The following is a 22,390-nucleotide window of genomic DNA, read 5'->3' as shown; positions in this document are numbered from 1 at the left end:
TACAGTTTGTACAGTATAAAAACCATTATACCTATCGAATGTCCCCACAATTCACAAAAACAAACCTGTGTGTGTGTGTGTGGTTCTGGTAAACCTTACGATGCAATAAGCAAGGATGACAATACCAGAAATCTTTGACCTTTTGTAGACCTTTTTTATTGTTGCTATTTTTGTTGTTCTCTATGAGGAAAAAGCTTTTAAATCACACAGAATGTTTTATTTGAAATTGTAAAAATGCCTGAAAACACTGTGGCACTGTGTTTCAAAATATACTTCTGTGTCAGTGGTCATTATTTTGTAATTGCATTTGCAGTGCACTATTCCTGCACTACAGACAAAATTATCAAAATAATGACACACCCCTGCCCACCATTGGTTGGACATACAGATAGTATCGCACAAACATAAACATAACATCAACATAAAATTAAAAGAATAACACATGAAAGACATTTGACAATAAGCTGGATTCATTTTTTAACAAAGACTGGCTATTTGATTTAAAATGGTCTTAATATACTGTATCAATGTAAATAAATCAAAGTGTTTTATCAAATTGTTTCAGTCTGCTAAAACAATCAGAAGAACGATAGAGGGTGACCTATATCGTCATTTCCTAGGTGCTCTTTCAGGAATTCCTGTATCTCCTCACTGAAAAGATTGATATGGTAATCTCTGGTGTGTGCTTGTGAAAGGGGGTCTGGTTTTCCTTTTGTGCAGATGTCCTTCACTCCCCAGCTTACGACACCAACCTATCAAAGAATTTATAGATATTAAAAAAAAAAAAAGGTTCCTATTTGTCATTGTAATGTATAGTTTTTTTCATGTTCTTGTTTCATGTCTTTTATTTTGTAGTTTGTATGTTTTGTATGTTGATTGTTTGTGTCATGCTTCCCTTTCTCCTAATGTTCTCCCTTAGTCATTGTGTCATGTGCTGATTGGTTGTTTATGGTCATGTGCTTCTGAGTTCTGTTTTTTCCTTGTTCCTTGTGTCACTTGCCCATTGGTTGTCTTTGTCATGTGTTCCCCATTTTCATATATTTAAAGACAATATGCTTGTTCGACATCATGTAGCGCCACACAGACCGATCGGTGGCTAACCAGTGCATGCCGGTAAGAGATTTTGACCAACTTGAGACAGCGCCGATGCCATGTGACTGACGTGTGGCATCAAAGTACCGCAAGAGTGATTCGAGATCAAAAAGAAGTTTCTCAAGAGATGCTGTGTTGTGTCATGTTTATCAAAATAACTGACAAAAAATTTACACCCCACTACATTGGTTTTTAGTATATGCTTATATTGAACTTCATTCTTGTATTATTCAAATATTGCATTTATTTAACTTCAGCTGTTTTAAAGTATGCAAACACAGTGCGTCAAGTCTGCTTATGTCCAAGTCAAGTAATTGCTTTGTTTGTTTGTCACTTAGTTTCAATAAACTGCACATGGGTTCATTAACTTGGACTAAGTCCAAGTCCTTTTAAACCACACATGCTCATCTTGCACTAGATCTGCGATGCGCCACGCATTACGTAATCACATTGGAAAGGTCACGCCTGACGTTGGCTGAAGTAACACAGTGGGGCGAAAAACTCTCATTTTCTCCTCAAACTTCAAAATCATCAAACATAATTTTTTTTGAAAAAGCCGTTTGACTTTCGCTTTGTAAACACTTGCTCGGTACTTCCGCCTACATTACACGTGACCTTTCCAATGAAATTACGTAATGCATGGTGCATCGCAGAGCTAGTGCAAGATGAGCATTTGTGGTTTCATTTTTTTTTTTTTTTTTTAAATGACCGTTTGTTTCACTAGTTAAGACTCTTATTCCTCGTCTGGGATTGTGTAGAGCTCTTTGAAGCTGCATTAAAAAAAACAAACTGAAATTTGGACCTTCAACCCATCGGTAGCCGTTGAAGTCCACTATATGGTTCTACTATTAAACATATTTCTTACCTATATGTAACTTTCTTTAAACTTCATATGAAATGCATAACAAAAATGTGTGCAATATATCACCACAAAACAAAACAGCTTGAATTATTCGGTTTATACATTAACTCAGACTCTTCTGCCACCTAGCTTTAAAATTAACTTTAAGAACTGGGTCACATGACCATAAATGGTCAAATAAAATTATTTCCTTGAAGAGAGTATGGCATGTTCCCGTTTGCTAACGGACTTGTGGAAGAGCACTTCATGAAGGTGTTCACTTTGTTTGGCATGCCCCTTTTAATGTTGCCCCCTCCCTGAAGAGCCATTTTATATGAGCTAGTTCACCAATACTGTTTACAAAAGGAAGTGGAAATCTCACCTGAATCATTCGACCTTTTTTATTCACGTAAGTGGCCCCTCCTGAGTCACCTATTGGAAAATAACATGCAGACACAAAGATCTATATAAAAATTATATAAATTAATTTCAGATGTCTAATGATTAAAAAGTTGTCAACAAATGTTATGACCTAAATGATAGATTAAAGCCAAATATAAGCTGCTGTCACAATGGCAAAAATCAAACATACCTTTGCAGGCAACATTATCTGTGCTTGGTTCAGTACCACCACTGCACAGAAAATTGTCTGTAACTAAATCCTTTGCGTGTGTCACGTTGATTCCTGCTGCTTTTTTTGCATCTTCAACACAAGCATCCCGCTAAAGAATAAGTACACCAAGAAGTGCTCTTAGATTATTATTGTGGATGATTTTTTTAAAGAGACTGTCCTCCAAAGACCCTATAGGTTGTTTTCCAACCACCTTATTATGACCCATATATTTACGTTTTAAAGTCATGCACCCTCTAGTTGACATAAAAATGTCAGTCTAGTGTTACGTCTGTCGTCATGAAATGATGAATGACAGCCGTTACCAATCAAAATGTGTGTTTGTTTAAATGCAATGGGTCTCATTCATGAAACACGAACAGAACTAATTTTTGTGTAAATCGTGTGTAAAGTGGTTCTGGCGTAAATTTTCAGATTCATTAAAATGTTCGTATTTTCCAAATGTAAGTTGGTATGAAAGAAATCTACACCTGCTCCCAGCCACGCGTAAATAGTGCGTTTAACATCCGAACGTTTTGCTCATTAATAAGGCTGCATTTTAATTCACCTTAATAAGGTACATATTTACACAGCATTTTGAAAAAATATTATATATAGTAATTACATACGTTTTCTCTTTTATTGTGAGAGCCAGTAACAACATCTGCAAACGGAGCACTTTAATCAAATAATTAATTGATTTCAATAGGGCTGGGCAAACTAATGGCCCCTTAATTGTTATGGAAATTGTTTCCTATAAAATGGCCAAAATCCTTCATTTGGTGTCATAATATGATGCCCATATATAGTTGTCAGTCAGATTTAATGGGCGGGATTTATGGTAATTGAGAATGAGCGTGCACGCGTGTCCCATCTATGACTGATTGGAATTCATTAACACACACACACACACACATTTCACTATCACTTCTGACGTTTACGAAGTATTTGTGAATCAGGAGAATTTTCGGGAAGGTCTCTTTACGTGCAAATCACTCACATATTTACTCGTATATTTACGAATGTTTCTTGAATGAGACCCAATGAGTGGACTTTTTACACCATTTGTCCAATTTCCATTTAGCAAATCAAATTTTTTTATTAAAATGTAAGTGTCCTTTTTTCAATAGGGGTGCAACTTAAGTAAACGCATGGGTCCCTATGGGTCGTATTTCAGGGAAGTGACAAACAACATATATATAGGCATATTGGTTGGAGAACATGTTGGAGATTCAAGTGCTAGCATATGAACTTTGTGACATTATAAAGGCCCCATAAGATCAAAGTTTAAGTTTTGTTGCTTTTAGTTTCTTCATATTCTTGTGTAATTGTAAACCTTGACAAAATTTGCTTTTAGAAAATATATAACATGTACAGCCTCTCTCTTCTAGGTATATAATCTTAGAAAAACTGATGACTCATAATTCACTGAAGAAATCTTTAAGCTACTTTTTAAAAATTTCAAACTACTCATCAGATTAGAAATAAAAATAAAATCATTACATATTTTCCACGCTTGATTGTGATGTTTCTTATTTTTCGTGGTACATCAGTTCTGGGCTCCATTTGAGATGTAAAAGAAGCTTCCACAAGTTCGTTGCTCATCAGTAATTCCTCTGTAACAAATGCATGGAGAAAAATGTATGGCATTTTATATTTGGTATGTTTCATTGTATAAGCAGTGTCACATGTTTAATACATGTACATTTAATTATTAATGTGTCAAACATTTTAATATAGTTCTGCATGCAGCATGTCTGGCAGATATCTGGTACTACCATGTTTTTTACATGTCCCGTCACTGTCTGAAAGTTTCAGAGCTCCATTGGTTTCTCTGGTGCAGGGGACACAGATTGGTCTGTACAGAGATACACATGATGTTCTTTAATTAATTCAGCTTTTTATTACTATTCTTAATAAAGTAACATCACATTACATACTCACCGTAGATTAACACTCATCGGAACAGCTTCTTTCAGCTGTATAAGAGCTACATCGAATTCATAATATTCCTTTATTCCCATATGCTGTTTTGCTGTGATGTCATAGTCAGGATGAAGTATGTATTTTTCCACTTTTACAGCTGCAAAAGGATAAGCAAACATTGTTGATAAGATTTATGCTGTAACACATTTTTCTACATTAATCGCTCTGACAATATGGATGTATCAGTTCAGGACACAACATTACCCAGGCCTTTTTCCAGAGTAACTGATATCCTCTCAGGTGTGTCTCCCTCTTTAAAGCAGTGAGCTGCTGTCAAGATGTAACTTGAGGTAACTAATGATCCCATGCAGTTTGAACTTTGTGGAGGACGCTACATGAAGAGCAGAGAAGAAAGATATTGTCATTCTTCATCTCTTTAGTCATATAACATCTATATAACATCTATCTATCTATCTATCAATAATAATAATAATAAATATAGCTGCAAGCAGCAATTACGGGGCCAAGCACAAAAGCGGCACAACAAGCCAGCCAACACGGCCGTGAGCATCAGACCAACTGCAACAGTGAGCAAATAAAGACCTATTGGGATCATTTTAGGCAAAAGAGCTGAAAAATCACATATACAGTCAATAATAAAGATTTACTGGTTTATCACTTTCCACCAATAGGTGGCACTGTGACCAAATTCATGCGGTATGGTCAGAGTGAGTTGACAATGACAATCGCAAAGTTTGGTGTCAATATGTCAAAGCATTGCAGAGATACAGCTTCAAGAGTGGGTTTTGCATCATGCCTCGAATTCATTGCTCCGGTATACGAAAATCATTTGACGTATCGACTTGAAATCCATAACTTTTTGTCGGCATTGTCTGAAGATGATACGGTTCGGTTTTGGTGAAAATCGGAGCAACGGTCTAGGAGGAGTTAGAAAAAGTAGGTTTTTAAAGAAAAACAATATGGCAGACAGGAAGTTCAGCCGACTATGGAAAATGTTATATCTGTGTTCTCGGCATGACCCAAGGAATCAACTGAGACCAGATTCATTACAATGAGTTAAAATAGTCAAAAGTTATTAGCATTTTCGTAAATTTTGTTATAACTTTTGACCACAAGGTGGCGCTGTGACAAAGCTTTTTGAGTATTGTAAGGGCATGGTGCCAAAGACTCATACCGAGTTTTGTAACGATACACTAATGCGTTTGTAAAATACAGCATTTTAGCACAAAATTCAAAATGGCCTACGGCCAAAATGGGCGATATGGGAAAATTGGATATCATTCGACTCGACATGATGCCCCAAATCCAACTTTATGATTTTTGGACAAACCCATCAGAAGTTATAACCAAAAATAGGAGGAGTTCGAAAAAGTAGGTTTTTCTGAAAATTTTAATGACGGAAAATGATGACATATAGTGCAATTGAATCATTTTGAGCCCAGGAATCAAAGGAAAAAATAATCGTTTTGTCGTTTCAAATCGTTTTGTTTCTAGCCCTTACGGTTCAAAAGTTATTAGCATAAACAGAAGTGAAACTTTGGACAGCTGGTGGCGCTAGAGGGATTGAGTTAGAGGCTCCAAATTGGCTATGGACGCAGTTCAGACTGTCCTCTATCAGTGTGCCAAATTTCACAACTTTTTAGTAAACGGTTCTATGGGCTGCCATAGACTCCCAGAGCGGAAGAATAATAATAAGAAAACTAACGATTTCAATAGGTGCCTACGCACATTCTGTGCTTGGCCCCTAAAAACGAATGGATACAATAGGTGCCTACGCACCTTCGGTGCTTGGCCCCTAATAATATATACATATGATGAAAAAAGTTATGCTTACAGCAACATTGATCTGTGTCAACCAGGGATATGCGCGACGATTATTATCTTTGTCATAGTGATGAATCCCACACAATCCTACACTGGTGCTCTCATCTGTGTAAGGAAGCAGGTACATAAGAACAATCACTCATTACATGATAAGAACTAGAGGTTCCTTAAAGGATTAATTCACTTTAAAATGAAAATTACCCCAAGCTTCACTCCCCTTTAAGCTATACCCATGTGAATCCTAGGTGTATATGACTTTCTATTTCTATGAGTTATATTAATAAATATATTATGACACATCTAAGCTTTACAATTTTAATAAAGTTAATAAAGGCCTTCATTTATGCTTCGAAGCTTCCTGAAGCAGTGTTTTGAAATCGGCCATTACTAAATAAGTTGTTATTTTGTTTTTTTGGTGCACCAAAAATATTCTCGTCGCTTTATAATATTAATATTTAACCACTGTACTCACATGAACTGATTTAGATGTGTTTTTAGTACCTTTATGGATCTTGAGAGGGGAAATATTATTGCTCCCTATGTAAACCTCACGGAGCTATCGGATTTCAACTAAAATATCTTAATTTGTGTTCCGAAGATTAACGAAGGTCTTACGGGTGAGGGTTTAAGGGGCTCTATGTAGTATGTACTGTAGTCCAAATTCAAAATATTGTTTGGCCCGCCCCCTTGTTCAAAGACGCAGGTTGCCAGCAACAATAGGTAGCGCAATTCACATTGAAAGCTGAGGAGACTTAAGCACTGTAAGCTGATGAGTTGATTTATCTGTTTTAATATTCTGTTGTTCATAGAGATATTTAGATGGATTCAGAGGCTTTTAGGTCAAGTAGAATCTGCAATTCTCTGACACAATTTTTGTTGTTGGTTTCCATGGTTGCAATATGCAGTGATTTGCGCCAACTGGCAACCTGCAATTTCGAAATACTATTGGATAAACTGGCAGCACATGGTTTCACACAGACCAAAACAAAGACAGACATTCCGACACGAAACGCACATTTTCAAAGTAGAATGTCTAACTGTAGCATTGCTTTTCTGAGAAACAAGTAGGTGAACTTTGCATGTTTCCTAAATATCTGCAAACATATTGGGGTATTTTTATGATTTAAGTAAAAAACTTACATAGAGCCCCTTTAAGTAATAAATGACAGAATTTTCATTTTTGGGTGAACTAACCCTTTAACCCACCGGAGCCGCGTGGAGTACGTTTATGATGGACGGATGCACTTTCTTGAACTTCATGGTCGTTGGTCCTGTTTACTGCCATTATAAAGCTTGGATGTGTAAGGATATTTATTAATATAACTCTGACTGTGTTCATTAGAAAGAATAAAGTCATATACACCTAGGATGGCTTGAGGGTAAGTAAAGCTTGGGTTAATTTTCATTTTAAAGTGAACTAATCCTTTAAGTCAGTGCTTAAAGCAATAGTTCTTTATTCTGTCAACACTTATTCTCCTCCACATAGTTCCAAACCTGTATGTCTTTCTCTCCTTCATGAAACACAAAAGTAGAAATTTTGAAGAATGTTCACAAAATTTCATTGTCCATTCCACATATTCAAACTAATGCACTCTCTCACATACACATGAGAATTAGTGACATTTTCCATCAATGGAGTCAAACTTGCTATGACACATCTTAAGGCACCATGCTTGAATTGAACAGAAGCAGGAAGTACATTTGTGAGAATTGTGGCATCATGCAGTGCAAAGTCTTCCTTCAGTTTCTGTGACAATGAAGACTAAAGGGTTAATAATAATAATAATTGTTGTTAAAAAAATATTACAACAGAACAGCAACTACAAAACTCATTCATCTAATTCTAAACAATATGAGTGGTATTGCAATTTTTGTGTGTTTTTTATAGCTTTGATAGTCATTTCTCTTTTTGTGAGCTACAGAAAACATGGTGTTTAAATAATTACAGAAATTAAAATTTTTGGATAGATTATAACTACAGTACCAATCATGTGGTCAAACGTCTTCTGCACCTCGTCCAAGTTTGGAAGCTTAAAGAAATATTTTTCTTTGTCCCTCTCTGACACCATGCCACTTAAGTCTTCTTTATTTACATCCGTTCCAACTCCAAATACATATAGATCTGGAAAGAAAGGACACATTCATATCAATATGAAATCAATATTAAAGTCATCTAAATACATTTTGTGCCGTTTTTGCTGTCTCTGATGATACTGCTTGTAAATGCAAGACAACATTGAAAAATCCAAAATATTTGATTGAATATGACTAATAAAATTCATTGCTCACCAAGTTTCTTCTCTCGCTTCGGATCATTTTTGATGACAAGATGTTTGATCTGCTCCACTTTAGGTACAGGATTCCCCCCCATGTTAGCTTGACCTATGAAGATGAGGTCAGTTGCAGTAAATATTTGCTTCAAATTTGATCTCTAATTTATGGCAAAATATCTGATTTCATATTTTATGGGGACTTTCCATACACATAATGATTTGTATACTGCACAAACTGGCCCCTAACCCTACCACTACCCCTAAACACAACCCTCACAGAAACTTTGTGCATTTTTAAATTTACAAAAAACAGAATTTAGTATGATTAATAGTCTGTTTTCCTCATTAAAGGTGCCCTAGAATCAAAAATCGAATTTATATTGGCATAGTTAAATAACAAGAGTTCAGTACATGGAAATGACATACATTGAGTTTCAAACCCCATTGCTTCCTCCTTCTTATATAAATCTCATTTGTTTAAAAGACTTCCGGAAAACAACATAACACCAACTGTTACATAACAGTCGGGATCATTAATATGTATGACCCCAATATTTGCATATATGCCAGCCCATGTTCAAGGCATTAGACAAGGAAAGGCAGTATTAAGGTCTGGATCTGTGCACAGACAAGGTAAGCCAGCAAGAACAACAGCGAAAAATGGCAGATGGAGCAATAATAACTGACATGATCCATGATATCATGATATTTTTAGTGATATTTGTAAATTGTCTTTCTAAATGTTTCATTAGCATGTTGCTAATGTACTGTTAAATGTGGTTAAAGTTACCATAGTTTCTTAGGCCGTGTGTCCACCTAAGCGTTTTTTCCAGCTCCGAGCGTATTTTTTAAATGGTTTTCAATGGGAACGCCGCGTTTTTTAAATGCAGAGAGCGTAACGAGGCGCTGAGCATCTATTTCACGCTCAAGCGCTGAGAGCTGGGCGTTTTTTTACAGGTCGCCTCGAGTTGAAGATTGTTCAACTTTGAGTAAAACGCTGCGCTCATCACTGTCACTTTAGCCAGCTTTCCAATCAGAGTGAAGGAGGGGCGGGACAAATACAACACTGGCCAACTGATATTCCGTATCATAACAACAAAGCGTCTCAACGGAAAAAAACACTGCACTACAGAAGCGCTCTCAAGCGCTCACAGACGGGCGTTTTGAGCAGAGCGCCTAGCGTTTTCAGCTGGCTAAAAACGCTCTGGTGGACACGCGGCCTTACTGTATTCACGGAGACAAGAGCTGTCGCTATTTTCATTTTTAAACACGTGCAGTCTGTATAATGCATAAACACAACTTCATTCTTTATAAATCTCTCCAACAGTGTAGAATTAGCCGTTAGCCACAGAGCATAGCCTCAAACTCATACAGAAACAAACATAAACATCTAAATAAATACTTTACTCACATAATTCGAAGCATGCATACAGCATGCATGACGAACATCTTGTAAAGATTTATTTGAGGGTTATATTAGCTGTGTGAACTTTGTAAATGCACTGTAATATAGTCGAGAGCTCGTGTGGCAGGGAGCACGCCATTTAAAGTTTATAGTTAATGATGCCCCAAAATAGGCAGTTAAAAAAATTAATTTAAAAAAAATCTATGGGGTATTTTGAGCTGAAACTTCACAGACACATTCAGGGGACACCTTAGACTTATATTACATCTTGTGAAAAAGCATTCTTGGGCACCTTTAAGACAAAAAAAAAGTCCCCACAAGATCAAATATTTGTGGACATTTCGTACATATACAGTACATACATATGTGTGCAGATATGGTTTGAAAAGTAAAAGGAAATTATGAGTGGAATAGATGCATTTAAATACCATCAGTGAACACAATGATGACGTGTTGGGTCTCAAGGAAGCTGCTTGTATTGTTCTGCTCCTCTAATTTCAAGCTTTCAAAAATGGCTGAATAGAGTTTGGCGATATTGGTACCTGTTCGATCACCTTTATCTGTTAAAAAAACACCATAGACAAATATTACAATCAGCAAGTTAATGAGAAACATTTTCTGATTCTAAAAGCAAGTGATTGTATTAAATCTAAATTAGTCTATATATAAATACACTACTCAAAAAAATTAAAGGAACCCTTTTAATCAGCGAATAGCAGCCAGTCAGTTAAACTCCTAGGGGCCGTATTCACAAAACATTTTATCTTACCACTAAGAGTTCTCCTAAATAGTAATAAAGTTCTTAGCTAAGAGTTTTCTCTTAAAACCTATTCACAAAGCTGCTGAGACCGACTTTTACTAAGGAATAGAATACCAAGGAATAGTCTTAAGCTAAGAGTAAGGGCGGGGTTGAGCTCGTTGCTATGGAATATATACACACAGTGATTGGCTGATGGGGGAGGAGTCAGCGATTTAATCATAGAAATATTGTAGAATGAGGTGTCATGTTTCCATATTAAAATAAAGGTTTTAAGATACATATGTTGCCCTATTCAAATAAATATTTTTAATAAACATGTTGCCATATTCAAATAAAGGTTTTAAAATGTAGGCTAAGTGTCACTAATTAAACTAATATATACAGTGAATTGTGGACCGCCTCTTGGATGTCTGCATCTCAAGAAAATGCAAAATGCAAGTCATGTTTTATAAACAAAGTTTGGGAGGAACACATTTAAACGGTGTTATCCTAATCAGCTTGTGTGGAGGTATAATACACAGACGAGAGCCGACTCGCCTATAGTTACTTTGTTTTCTGCATCCCTCCGCCACCCCGTCCCTCACTCGATACGGGGAGAACTTTGGGTTTGGGCTAAATTCCAAGCTTGGAGCCCTCAACACCCTTGGACAGCACACCAAATATGCTTATCAATTTTTTTTTTTTTTTTACTCTGTTCAATCATCTCTAAATGTGAACTCATGAAAACTATGGAGGACCAGGAGTGACATAAAAATAAATTAATTAATTAATTAATTTAATAATTTAAATATAAAAATGTATATAAATGAATCACTTTTATATGGGCAAATTAATAGACATATTTAAAATTGTTTATTTAATTACTGTTTTTAAATATAGTTTAATAAATCAATAAATTTTAAAAATCTTTTTTGAATGTATAAATAAATAGACAAATTTAAAACAGGTTATTTAATTCATCTTTTTAAACGTAGATCAATAAAACAATAAAAAGTTCATTAGTAAATCATTTTATAATAGACACATTGAAATCCTTTTTAAAAAGAATTTGGCAAATGCTTTTTTCTCTCTATTTTACCAATTTTCTTTATCCATTTGTCAATCGAGTGGTAAAATGCCATTGGACAGTACACACGTGGGAGCAATAAATGTCAATAAATGTTTAAATGTTGTACATTTTAATCCCATCCAACAGTCTTTTAAATCCATTCACTTATCTTTTATTTTTTTTTAATATTTTTATATTATTATTAATAATTATAAATATATTTATAATCTTATCCATTTCTGATAGTTCCAGGTTGCCATGGTTGCGCGACATATTATCACGTTCCCATGAGTTTATATGTTGTGGCCGAGACAAAACTAAATGAACCGATCATGTCCTCTCCCGGTCACCATACTAACTGTCCAATGTTAGTGAGAGAGGATTGGCTCTTCAAATTGAGGCGAAAGTTGATTGGTTGATTGATACCCTGATTCCACGTGTGTAATGTCCAATGGCATTTTACCACTCGATTGACAAATGGATAAAGAAAAGCATTTGGCAAACCAACAAAGAAAAGCATTTGATAAATAGAGAGAAAAAAGCATTTGCCAAATTCTTTTAAAAAAAAGGTGATTTAAATGCGCATTTAAAATGATTTACTAATGAACTTTTTGTTTTATTGATCTACGTTTAAAAAAATGTTTCAAATTTGTCTATTTATTTATTTATACATTCAAAAAAGATTTTTAAAATGTATTGTTTTATTGATTTATTAAACTATATTTAAAAACAGTAATTAAATAAACAACTTTAAATATGTCTAATAATTTGCCCATATAAAAAGTGATTAATTTATATAAATTTTTATGTTTGAATTATTAAATTAATTAATTAATTGATCCTTCGTTTTATTTTTAAGTGGCACTCCTGGTCCTCCATAGAAAACCACTGCCACAGGTAGCTAATCGTACAATATTTATTTATTTGTTAAAGATTTATTTTTGGGGTCTCATCGTCGATTCAAATCTATATATCAAAATGTATTGCATTTATGAAGAAAATGTTCAGCACCTAAGGCTCTATCGCTATTGTCTCAATGGTGTACAGTGTCTTTGGGTGGATTAGGACTGTTTGTGATTTGGTCTTAGGGTGCTTTCACACTTGGTTCTATTGCCTGGACCGAACCCGAGTTCGATTGCTCCCCCCTCACCCTGCGCCCACTGGACTGTGTTCACATTATATTATTTGGGTCCGACCCGCGGTTCGTTTGCGTCATCAAACCAGCAGCTGTTTACTACGTTGCTTAGTAACGATGGCACAGGAGAAGGCGGCAAAATGCATAACGTTGCTCTCCTCACTTTTATATTTTTGTTTTTGAACCGTTGGTTTTGTTCATAACGGCTCTTGCGTCTATCTGCCGCGAATGTACAATGCTGAAGGCGAGCAGAAATGAGAAAAGCTACGCTAAAGCTCGCTGTTTGCAGCACGTGACTCACATTAATAGCGGTTCACTTCTGCAATTTGGTACGTTTGCATTCATATCACAAGCGAACCGTACCGGAGTCCACTTGAACCGCACCCCAGACCACCCTATTTAAGTGGACTTGGGTACGGTTCACGGGTGCGCACCCGAGTTCAGACGACCGTGTTCACATCATCCAAACGTACCGAACTCTGACGTCAGTCGAACCCGGGTGCGCACCAAAAGTGCTAATGTGAAAGCACCCTTAGTGACTTAGGAGTCCTCTTGACTACTCCTAACGTTTCACAGATTTAGGAGTTAGTTTTAGTGCTAAAATGCTTTGTGAAATACCCTTAGAGCAAAAATTTAGGACTCCTAAATTTAGGACTGACACGCCCATTATTTTTAAGAGTTTCTCCTAAATCAGCAGGTTAGGAGCTATTTTTAGCCTTAAGCTGTTTTGTGAATACAGCCCCAGGGGCATGGGGGTCATATAAACTAATGAGTACCATTCTGAGTTGCTGCAATGAAATTTCAGCAAAATTGACTAGCCTGCTGCATCATTTTTCACTTTGATTTTTGGGGTGTCTTTGAATTCAGTCCTCTGTAGGTCGATAATTTTCATTTCCATCAAACATCCTTTCGTTCCTCACACATTACCCAGTCCATATCAGTATAGATTTCCAGCATGATATTTTTCCCCCTTGAGATCTGACGTGTTTTCAAAGTGTTCCTTAAATTTTTTGAGCAGTAATATATATATATATATATATATATATAATATTATATATATATATAATATATATATATATATATATATATAATATATATATATATATAATATATATATAATATATATATATATATATAATATATATATATATATATAATATATATATATATATATAATATATATATAATATATATATATATATATATATATATATATATATATATATATATATATATATATATATATATATATATAATATTATTACTATTATTAATTTACTGTGTCTATTATAACCTTTAAGAGTATGTATCAGTACCTATCATACTCATCAGGATATTGCCCCTGTAACAAGTTGCTGTACTCCAAAAATTTACTATTTTGTCATGGTACATTGTTCTGTAATAATCATCTCTAAATCTGACTGTATCAATATATACAATAAGACTCATACTTACCATCATATTTAAAACTGTCCAGACTTTCAAACACCTGCGTTAGGTTTCTTGCTTTTTCATTACTTTTAAAGTCCCTCATAGAGATTATCCGTGTAACATCCGTAGCAAACATCAGGATCTCATAGTTTGGGGAAACATCGTAATAACTAATCTTTTGGGAAAGAGCATTAAGAATTCTGAGTTGGAATCTGTCTGTTATCCATTCAAAATGCTGGATTTCAATGTGGTTATGTAGCTAACAGCATTAATGATAGCATGAACAGCAAGATAGCAAGAACACATGAAGCATGAACACATTACAGAAATAGTTCAAGTCCACATGAAATGACATATGCATTTTGCTTCTATAATGTTAAACAGGATTTTAAATAAGATTGAATTTAGTGTGTGACTTGATCGTGCCTACCCTTACGAAAAAGACGTTTATTTAAGTCTGCTATTAGGGTAACACTTTACAATAAGGTTCAGTTAAACATTAGTTAATGCAATAACTAACATGAACTAACCATTTGTTACCACTAGTGCAAAAATAGTATACTTAAGCACAATTTATTCGTATGTACTTTTAGTTATACTAATGTACTTGTAGCACACTATAAATTGGTATACTTAAAGTCTGCTAAATTGGAACAACTAATTTTGTACTAAATGCATTTTAGTTGTTCAAAAGCAGTGCTGAAGTTCAACTGTATTAAATATACTTGTTTGTGCTAAAGTTGAACTATTTCAAGTATACTTAAGTACACTTTAAATATACTCTTGTATTTAAGTTTTGAAATGCAGAATTCACTCAGCATAAACTTTAAATGTATTTTGATGACATTAGAATTGCAATTCAATTACACTGTAAGAGTGTTGAACATACATTAATATTATACTGATAACAAACTTTTAGTGATTTTAAAACACATTGCAATGGCATTCCAAGTTAACTTGTAGTGTGCTAATGGCATCATTATAGTGTGTTTCAAATAGGCTACAATAAAGCAATCTTTTAAGCTTTAGAATATGCCTTTTACAGACAGCCCCAGTATACCTGTAACCAGAGATGGGCAGTATTTATGATACATGTATTTCAAATACACATTTCAAATACAAAATAGTATTTTGTAATTTGTATTTGATAGGGTTGATGAAAATAGCTTTGTATTTTGTATCAAAATACTTTAGTGTTTTGCATTTTTGTATTTTTAAAATACTGTAAAATACTTTGCAAGAAGTCTACATGATGACATCACTGAGAAAGCACCAATCAGAGGTTGCATTTTTATGGTTTCCCTAGACTTGTTCAGAACAGAGTTTTAGACTTTTAAAACTATTTAGCCTAGTTTTAGCCTAGGCTAAGTAGTTACATTTACATAGTTTTCTTGAAAACAATTATACCGAGCAGCAGCCCCCTATATTTATCATTAACAATCAAATGATTAAATAGTTATAAACTAGTTGCTATGAATACAGGAACCATCAGTGTCTTCTTGTGAATGACTTGTTTGTCATTGAGTCAGTGTTGCTGATGCAAAGTAGGCCCTTCGTTACCAAACAAGTAACTAAACATCAAGTAACTAAATTAGGATACAATTATAAGCCATTCGCAAACTGTTAAAAATGAAACTGTTGGTTACTTTAAAACTAAATTTCATCTGGGCGATCACAGGAATATGTTAATATTTGATCTGTTAAATCCAGCCGACAGAGGTCACTTATTTAGTCCTTGATTTCGTGGAATCATGGGATGTGTTGTTTTCACGTCTACAGCCAGTGGAAAAGAATAGGGACGGGACTCGGGCAGAAATCATGTTCATGGATGAGATTATTAATGTTACTGTAGTATGAAGCAGAGCAGGGCGAGTTATGTTGGAGCTGAACGAGACCGCTGGAGTGATTTGATAATGAGAGACGAGCGCGACATGTCTCGAGAACAGGAACTTTTATTATGCTGCCGTCGCCGCTTCCGTTTCTTCTGGTCTAGCGTATGTGGGGTAACGCAGCTCTGTTTATCATATTAGATACATTTGTGTGTTCAAAGTTGTTATAATGCTACTCTGCATTCACTCTGCGGCTTCTGTGAGACACTTGTTACACACTGCAGTAAGATAGATCGATATTAGTCATGGTAAAACATGGTACTCACAGTAAATCAAGAAAACAAGATTTAAACAAGAAGTTATATAAAATGATTAGTTTTCAGTCGAAGAATGAATCCAAACAGTTCCTCCTCTGTCGAATAAAACATATAATATGTTTTATTAGACAGATGAGGAATATAATGTGTCTTTGGTGTTTCCATGGTTTCTACAAAATAAAACCAGAAATCCAGAGTATGATGTCATTGATGTCATGGTCCATGTCCTGGTTAAAACTGCTTATTTCTCTGGATTTAAACATTCTTGGAAACATTTGGGATAATGTAAGTACACAAGTCAACAAAATATATACAATTCATGATATATAGTTAAGAAGTTTGTAAATATTTTGAATAAAAAATAAAAAAATAAAAACGAAATAAACGTCGCCTTAAACTCACGCTGATGGGAGCTCCGCGCCCCCAGTTCATACCTTATGTTTTCTGTGGTTTGCACAAAAAGAAAGTCTCATCTAAAAAATTATATAGCATCATCTAAAAATAATTAGAGCATTCTCAGATTTGAAATACATTGTGAGACTTGTGTCTTTAGCTACAATGTCTTTCTAGACTGTAAAGTTTCCTTCTGACAAATGTGCCAAAATCTGCAACACAGATTACCAATAGTGTGCTCTCCAGCGATAAAAACGATTGTTGGTGAGTGTGATGGCTTTGGCAAGCCAATGGGGGTCAAGGTTTAGCTTCAGCAGTTACAGTGTTTTCAAGTCATTTCAGAAAGAATGTATTTAAAATGCACATGAACATCAGCATTACTCATAATTATGAGTTTAGTTAACTCTGGATTTCCTTAAGAGTTTCCGAGTTAAGTATGTGACGGTGAGAAATCATGTCAGAGGCAATGGATGCAGAGTCTGCCTAGTGAAAAAACCCTACCAAAATTATTTAAAATAGGCCTACATTCATTTCACACGAACTAAAAACCCATTAATATACAGTAGTCAGCATTTCAAGTGGATCAAAAAAGTTAATCAGAGTTGTCCTTAGAAGAAGTTTTGATCCGCTTCAAATGTTGACCATTTACAGACATAAATATTTTAATTAAACTTTATTTGCAGTTCTTCTTTATTGCACAATGCATATTTCTAAATATTAAGCCTAAAATGTGTTTAATATCACTATTAGTAAGGATGGTATGATCAGTGTATAATTTGAATGCAAGATATATATACTTGTACTAAAGTATACATGTAATAGTTCCACTTTAGCAAAATCAAAAATACTTAAGTATATCTTTAGTTGGACCTCAACACAAAAATACTTGTTCCAGTTTAGCAGACTTTAAGTATACCAGTTTAGTATACTAAAAGTACAATTGCATGGTATTTATATTAAGTAAATGCAATTGTAGTACACTTAGCATAAAATAAATGTATTTCAAATAGATTTTAGTATATTTATTTTTCACTAGGGTATAGAATGGTGCATTAAACATATTCATAATTAAAAAAAAAAAACATGGGTTTAAATAATAATTCAGCTCCATAGTGAATTCCAAGTGATCCATTTAAACCTTATGCACTAGTTCTGCCAGTAGTGGTCACTCATGCAACATAAGCAATGATGCACATCCGAGTCCATGAGATGGAGGGAGTTAGTGAGTGAAGGGCATAAAAATTTGTTTTTATGACAAGAATTCATGAATTTCCCTAAACACTTTTTGAAGTGTGTTCCACTTCGTGAAGTGGACGAGGGAAGTTTATGGACAGACCATTGCTCCCTCAATTCTGACCAAGGGAGCGACGAGTCTATTGTACACTTCAGGCAGCTCCATATACCACAATGCAACAAGATTGTGATGTCATATTGTTTTGAATGGGAGAAAGTGTAACGCGTAATATGGCGGAATAAGTCCTGCCTTCAAAATAAGAGCTAATCGCCGACTGGTAAAGTCATCGCGTCACTGCAGTGGCCTTTAGAAGCACCAGTTTCTATAGAAACAGTCGACGCGAGAAAATTATGAGAAATTTTTTTTTAAAAATTAAGGAGCTGCATGATGCCCAGGATGCCTAAGAGGCGTTTCAAAGATGGCCGCCGAGTGAAATGACTTATTAAAGGGACTTTGGTTCCAATTCAGCTCATTGCAAATGTTTCGCTAGTAGTGGACACTCATGCAACGTAAGCAATGACATACATCCGAGTCACGAGACTTAAGCTGCATCCAAAATCGCATACTGTTGAGTAGGTACTACATTTTGAAATTTACTTAACGACCGTTGAAAAAGTATGTTCTATATAGTAATAATGCATGAAGTAGGAATGACTTCGGACATACTAGGTCTGCCATGTTGTTACTGTCACATGACCTGTCGGTTACATCCCTTCAACTCCATTCACAAATCCTCTCCCGTGGCCTCATGGGATATTACAGTGTCCATCGTTTGCACACTTCAGAGAAATAATAAGTCATCCAGGTACTTTTTGCCTACTTTTTTTTGAATACTATGAATTCAGACATACTACTCTGTTCGCGTGCTGTTTTTCGTGTATATAGTAGAGAAGTATTCGATTTTGGATGCAGTCTGAGTGAAATTAGCGAGGGAAGAGTATAAAAAAAACTAACTGGAACGCAGCCTGGGACAACCACCTATTTGCCTATTTCCATGTCTCTCTCATAGAGACAGAGAAACACGCACCATAATTTGAAAACAATCCAACTCTCTCCATTGACTTTGTATTGTGTGACGCTGACTGCTTGTCATTTCTGACTTATAACAAAAGACAGAACAATGCCTAAAAAACCCAAAACTAAGTTTTTATAAGACGTCGACCCAAAAAAAATTAGCATTTAAGGTCACAAAAGTGGTATATGCTAAAAAAAAAAAAAAATTAATTAGTTTTAACCAGGGTGGCCTGTTGCTATTGAAAATGAATTAGAGACTTTTTTGCCCGTCCAGTGTAAAACTGTCTTTATGTCGAAGTGGTAGGCTACTGCTGGCCCACCAAGAGTTTGCATTTGCAGTGGTTGTGTGCTGATTTTTTTTTATGTTGCAGAAGAAAAGAAAAAAAAAATTCAGAAAACATGCTTGTGCATGCTTTTATTTTAGTGCAAGTCTTTTACATGCATCTCAAAGATTGTTTAATTGTGAGTGTGAAGTGGGGGTGGCACGACTGTGTTTTGCCTAGAGCGGCAGTTGTGCCGAATTCCTACCCCCGCCAAATTATTACCCCCTAGTATTGTTAAGTTTAGGATTAGGTGTGAGGGAGGGGTTAGGATTATGGGTTGGGGTTAAGATTAGGCAATCATATAACGATTTCCACAAAGGGGGGTAATAATTTGGTAAAAACTGAAATATACTTTGGGCTTCAGGCTCCTATTTGAGGCTTTTGACAAGGATGTGAAGGTTAAAATCAAGTTCATTCTTGAGAGCATCACAATGGTAATGCTTAATTTTCAAATGTTGTTTTTACTAATAAATTTATACAGAACCTTTAACATCAAAATCAACAGCAGTTAAAATGACTGTTTTTAGAATGATTTAAGAAAGCTTCATTGTCTACATCAGTAGCCTTAAAACAATGCCTAAATAAGAGGTCTTACAACTTCACTACAGCAACATCTGGGGGACATGTGTTCCCAAAACGTATGTGACAATTGACATACCTGCTCTATAAGCTTTCTGATGATGTGTTTTGCCTTGATAAAATCCTCCTCATCGATGCTATCAGATGCATCCACAGCAATGTAGATATCAAGTTTTCCACCCTGATCCAAAGTTATTTTCTTCCCATGCTGATCTGAAGACAGAAAGAACAAGGAACTCACGTTTAAATCCGTTAATATGATTGTCTCTTTTTCTGAGCATGCCAATTATTAATGATTATGAAAAACGTATGTGTGTATTATTTATATATATATATATTATATATATATATATATATATTATATATACACACACACACACACACACACACAAAGGTACCTTTTTCTTCATCTTGTTGAGAAACTGCTAGATTTGACTTTAGAGAACTGCTGAAAGCTTCTGACACTTCCTCTGGGGTGTCGTATGTGAAATCCGCTGTACAGTATTTACATCACAACATTATAGGTGCATTATCCAGAAAAGCCACATTTCAAAAGCAAAATCTTTTATTTTTGAGAACACAAGTCCATACAAGGCACATCATTTTGGAACTTCAATGTAGCTCTTTGAAGACTCACCGTAACATTGTGGCTCTGTCCCTGACCACTGGCCACCGTCCTGACACACTCGCTCTTTGGAACCAATCAAGGTCAATGAACTGTCACAGCGGTACGTGACTTTGTCGTCAATATTAAATATGTGGCCTGTTCGACTGCTACCAGGGGGAACGCCAGGATCAGGACAGTGATCAGCTGTGAGAAAGAAACAGAGAAAAATCGAAGTTAAGATCTGTAGACCTCCATTTGATCTAGGCAGATTCATGGAGAGAAATTTCTGCTAAAACTGTTGAACTTACATGACATCAGATAAAATTGCAACAGAATACACATCACACTTCAGTTCAACTTTTTTTTAAGCTGAACCCAAAGGACTTTGGTATATAGATTTTACTTGAAGATATTATACCACGAACTAAATTTGCGTTTCCAAATCCGATTAGTTAATGGAAACTGCTGTGTTTTTACAAGTAATAGTGATTACTCACAGTCACGTCCACAAATTGGTGTGCTTCCACTCCACTTCCCGTTAGGCTTGCAAACACGGACCGCGGAGCCACGGAACTTATAATCAGAATGACACGAGTAGGTGGTTGTGTCATTTACATAGTACCTGTCTTTATATGGGGTCACCTCTCCATTCTCCAAAACACGAGGATTGGGACATGTGACCTCTAGAATATAAGCATAAATAAGCACATTCTGTAGAATAAAATGTTTTGAAGCAGCCTCAGATAAGAAATTACATAACTATGCTTCAAGTCCAGCATTTGTTTATGATATACTGACACAAAATAATGGTGATTTTGGCAAGTAGGACATTTATTAACATATTTTGTTGATTTTAGAACAACATTCCTGTCCAAAAATGTAGTCTTACTCTTAACCCTATCCCTACCCCTAACTTATTCCTAAAATCTGAAGGAAATGATAGGTGAATAACACTGATGTAGAAGCACCTAAACCGGTTTGTAAGCCTAAACTTGACATAAAATCTAAACTTGTCCTTCCAATCTGATTGGTTGATTAGAATGTTGCTCCAGGATCAACAAAGATGTTGATCCAGGAACATATTGTACTCGCTGAAATCATGTTCACCCATATGATAATGTCTTGTTTCTTACTTTTGCACTGTGGGGCTTTTCGGGTGCTGGTCTTTGGGGTCCAGAGTCCATATTGACAACGACGTGACTGAACCGATGGGTAATATCCATCCTCACAGATGTATCTTAGAACACTCCCATCTGAATAGCCTTGAGAAAGAACAAAGCTCCCTCCAGTCATGTTCAGATTCTCCTTAGAACATGATCCATGCCTTTTGGACATGGAGGATGGAGCACCTATAGTAGAAACAACCGGATCAATGTAGGAGGTCACAAGAAAAAAAAAAACTTTTGTTGCCATTTCATTTCCAGGGGGAAAATATATTAAAATATTTAGATTATTTGTGAGCTGTCCATCACAGAATCTTTAAAATTACCTTTATTTTAATATATTCCTTTCATGCTGAAAGATGTTTTGTCTCTAAATTTCAGAATGCATTTATCATGAAAAAAAAAGACTTACCTGCAACTAGAGGACATATCATTGCAAGCATTAAACAATTCAACCACTGCTTACACTCCATGCTGTTTACTCCAATTCTTCAGCTGAGATAAAAAAAAAACACTGAAGCAAATGGACTGAGGGACATCTTTATAGTGGGTCAGCGAGAGGATT

General features: G+C 35.3%; 1 protein-coding gene across 1 annotated transcript; it reads right to left on the bottom strand.

Moving 5' to 3' along the window:
- Positions 1-137: 137 nt before the first annotated feature.
- cfb (complement factor B) lies at positions 138-22,390 on the bottom strand. Its single transcript, XM_067375713.1, has 18 exons — positions 22,238-22,390; positions 21,796-22,011; positions 21,160-21,345; positions 20,693-20,866; positions 20,454-20,549; positions 20,135-20,268; positions 14,391-14,541; positions 10,421-10,552; positions 8,604-8,696; positions 8,299-8,436; positions 6,325-6,419; positions 4,734-4,860; positions 4,488-4,626; positions 4,322-4,401; positions 4,047-4,159; positions 2,526-2,655; positions 2,316-2,365; positions 138-752 (listed from the first exon to the last, which is right to left on the bottom strand). Exons 1-18 carry the CDS (start codon positions 22,296-22,298, stop codon positions 579-581), a joined length of 2,289 nt encoding a protein of 762 aa, XP_067231814.1. The 5' UTR covers positions 22,299-22,390; the 3' UTR covers positions 138-578.

Source organism: Chanodichthys erythropterus, chromosome 22, assembly GCF_024489055.1.
Source record: "Chanodichthys erythropterus isolate Z2021 chromosome 22, ASM2448905v1, whole genome shotgun sequence".
In the NCBI taxonomy this organism is placed as follows: Eukaryota; Metazoa; Chordata; class Actinopteri; order Cypriniformes; family Xenocyprididae; genus Chanodichthys; species Chanodichthys erythropterus.
Note: the sequence above shows the minus strand (reverse complement) of the source record. Positions and strands in the feature narration are given on the sequence as shown.

What these genes read in the sequence shown, in the direction of transcription:
- cfb (XM_067375713.1), bottom strand. Translation starts at nt 22,298, where the DNA reads ATGGAGTGTAAGCAGTGGTTGAATTGTTTAATGCTTGCAATGATATGT. An exon ending in TCAGAAAGCTTATAGAGCAG is followed by an intron (nt 14,542 to 20,134) that starts GTATGTCAATTG and finishes CTTTCCCAAAAG; the next exon opens with ATTAGTTATTACGATGTTTC. An exon ending in CGGGACATGTAAAAAACATG is followed by an intron (nt 4,160 to 4,321) that starts GTAGTACCAGAT and finishes CATTTGTTACAG; the next exon opens with AGGAATTACTGATGAGCAAC.